This window comes from Fragaria vesca, linkage group LG7, assembly GCF_000184155.1.
Source record: "Fragaria vesca subsp. vesca linkage group LG7, FraVesHawaii_1.0, whole genome shotgun sequence".
Taxonomy (NCBI): domain Eukaryota; kingdom Viridiplantae; phylum Streptophyta; class Magnoliopsida; order Rosales; family Rosaceae; genus Fragaria; species Fragaria vesca.
Window position 1 is genome coordinate 12,167,258 of NC_020497.1, and position 2,099 is coordinate 12,169,356.

The window sequence follows — 2,099 nt, forward strand, 5'->3', positions numbered from 1 at the left end:
GTTCAGTTTAAAAATCAATCAACTGATCGATTCTTTGTTGGTTTTTTTTAAGAGAATTAGTGTCTGACCTTTTAATCATTTTAACTTGAAGTTGTCAAATTGGCACACATATAACATTCTAAATTGATTTACCAAAAAAAAAAAAAAAACATTCTAATCTTTGATTTAATAAAGTCTCCTAGCTACCAGCCGTCCATCGCAGTTGACTTTCATTTTAGGAGAACTGGGGAATGGAACCCCAGACCATTGGAGTTGACTTTTGTTCTTGCTCATTGACATGGACTATATATGAATACCTTTATTTTTTGTATAACATATATATTTGTCTATATATCGGCTAGGCCAATTGATTAGCAGTACGTTGTTTAAAAGATATGGTGCAATTAATGAATTAACACTTGCTCCATCTCAGATTGATGTAGCAAATTAAGCATACAGATTCAGATGAGCTAAAGTAGTTGATGCCATTACCCTTTTACAAGACCAGTATCCGGTTAACCTCTGCAACTTGTTTTATCCATTTTTATTTATAATTTTTGCGAAGTGAAATTTACACTTCCATTTTTACAAATTACACACTTTCCTTTTTCTTTTTTTCTTCTTATTTTGGTAACTTATCTTTTGTCTTTAGCAACATTTACTTTGTCTCTTTAATTATAACAGTTTTCACAAATAAAAAGAAAAAAAAACGTGAAATGTTGATGTAAATTAAGAAGTGTAAATTTCACTCCCTTATTTTATAGAGATGCTCAAGCACACTTACATTTTAGAGAACATTAAACAAAGAAGTTGACATACACCGTACACGGTATATAATCGATAATACAACCATAAAGCTTAACTGATGAGATCCAAGCTGGGACTGGGTCTAGCTAGCTAGGAAAACACATTGAATCGCAAACCAGATCCACCCAACCTTTCTTCTATAACTTTGGACAATCTCTCCGCCATCTTAGGGTTCAAATAGTTAACCCAATCTCCCACCTCAGCTTTTCTGAAGAGGCTCTTATTCTCAAAGTTCTTGACAAACATGCCACTTTTATTCACCTCCAATTTCTTCATGGTCTCAAAAGAACAGAGCTTTTCTATGTCTTGAATCACCCCATTTCTCTCCTCTTCCAGAGTAAAAGGGTACTCCAAAAACTTTGCCAATCTTTTCAAGTGAAATGCACCATCCTCCTTCATGTCCTCGTATTTCAAGAACAAGACTTTGTCGGGTCTGTTCAAGCTCTCTTTCCAGTACCCCAACATGTGCTCCCAAAATGGACCAAACCCAATGATGCCTTTGCAATACATATCAAAGGCCTCCTCAAGCAACATTGGAGCTTGAGACTGTGGCTTCCCTTTGTTGATGAAATGCCAAGTAGAAACAAATGTGTCGAATGGGTTTCTGCAGATATAAACTATCTTACAGTTGGACTTTTTGATTGTACCCAACGAAGGATACGGGACGTGTGTCCCAAACAGTCGTGGCTCAGGAAATTTGGAGAGATCAGGAAGTTGGTTGTCTGCATAAAGATTGTACTCGAGGAATGGCACAAGATGATGAGGGTTGGAAGTGAGCAAGGGATGGCTCTTGATGTCGAAACGGTGTCGGTTCACGACAGCAAAAGCCAAGGCTTTTAACCATGTTGTGCCAGATTTTGGGATGCTGGCCAAGACTACGTCGGAGTCACTAGCTTGGAAGTGGTTCTGGAAAGCCATTATGGATTGGATTTCAGCTGCTTGGCACCAGAAGCCCTGGAATTGATATTGGTGAAGGGTTCTCCAGCCCTTCTCTTTTGGAAGAGAAAGAAGGTGGGCCTTGCACTCATCACTAAGCTTTTCTTCTTCGTGATCAGCCGACTGGTTTTCTGTGATAGCCATGGATCAAACCATGGATCAAAGTGGTACGAAGTTAGCTTGCAGAGACACTCATATATATAGTATCTAAGCGAGTAACAAGTTCCTTCAAATCATCGCTACAGATCCGGCTTCTGTAAAGTGATTATCTCTCTAAAGTTATAAATTTCATAACATCGTAGTCACTGAAATTTCTCAATGGTTAGATTGTCGCCACATCAGCTTATTTCACATTTTAGGTTTTTTTTCTCAAACTG

General features: G+C 37.9%; 1 protein-coding gene across 1 annotated transcript; it reads right to left on the minus strand.

Annotated features, from left to right (window-relative positions):
* Positions 1-698: 698 nt before the first annotated feature.
* LOC101309583 (cytosolic sulfotransferase 15-like) lies at positions 699-1,893 on the minus strand. The gene has a single exon (XM_004307151.1). The coding sequence runs from the start codon at positions 1,864-1,866 to the stop codon at positions 877-879; it is 990 nt and encodes a 329-aa protein (XP_004307199.1). The 5' UTR covers positions 1,867-1,893; the 3' UTR covers positions 699-876.
* Between the last annotated feature and the right edge of the window lie 206 nt (positions 1,894-2,099).

Excerpts from the sequence above, each read along its gene's own strand:
- LOC101309583 (XM_004307151.1), bottom strand. The coding sequence starts at position 1,866 with ATGGCTATCACAGAAAACCAGTCGGCTGATCACGAAGAAGAAAAGCTT.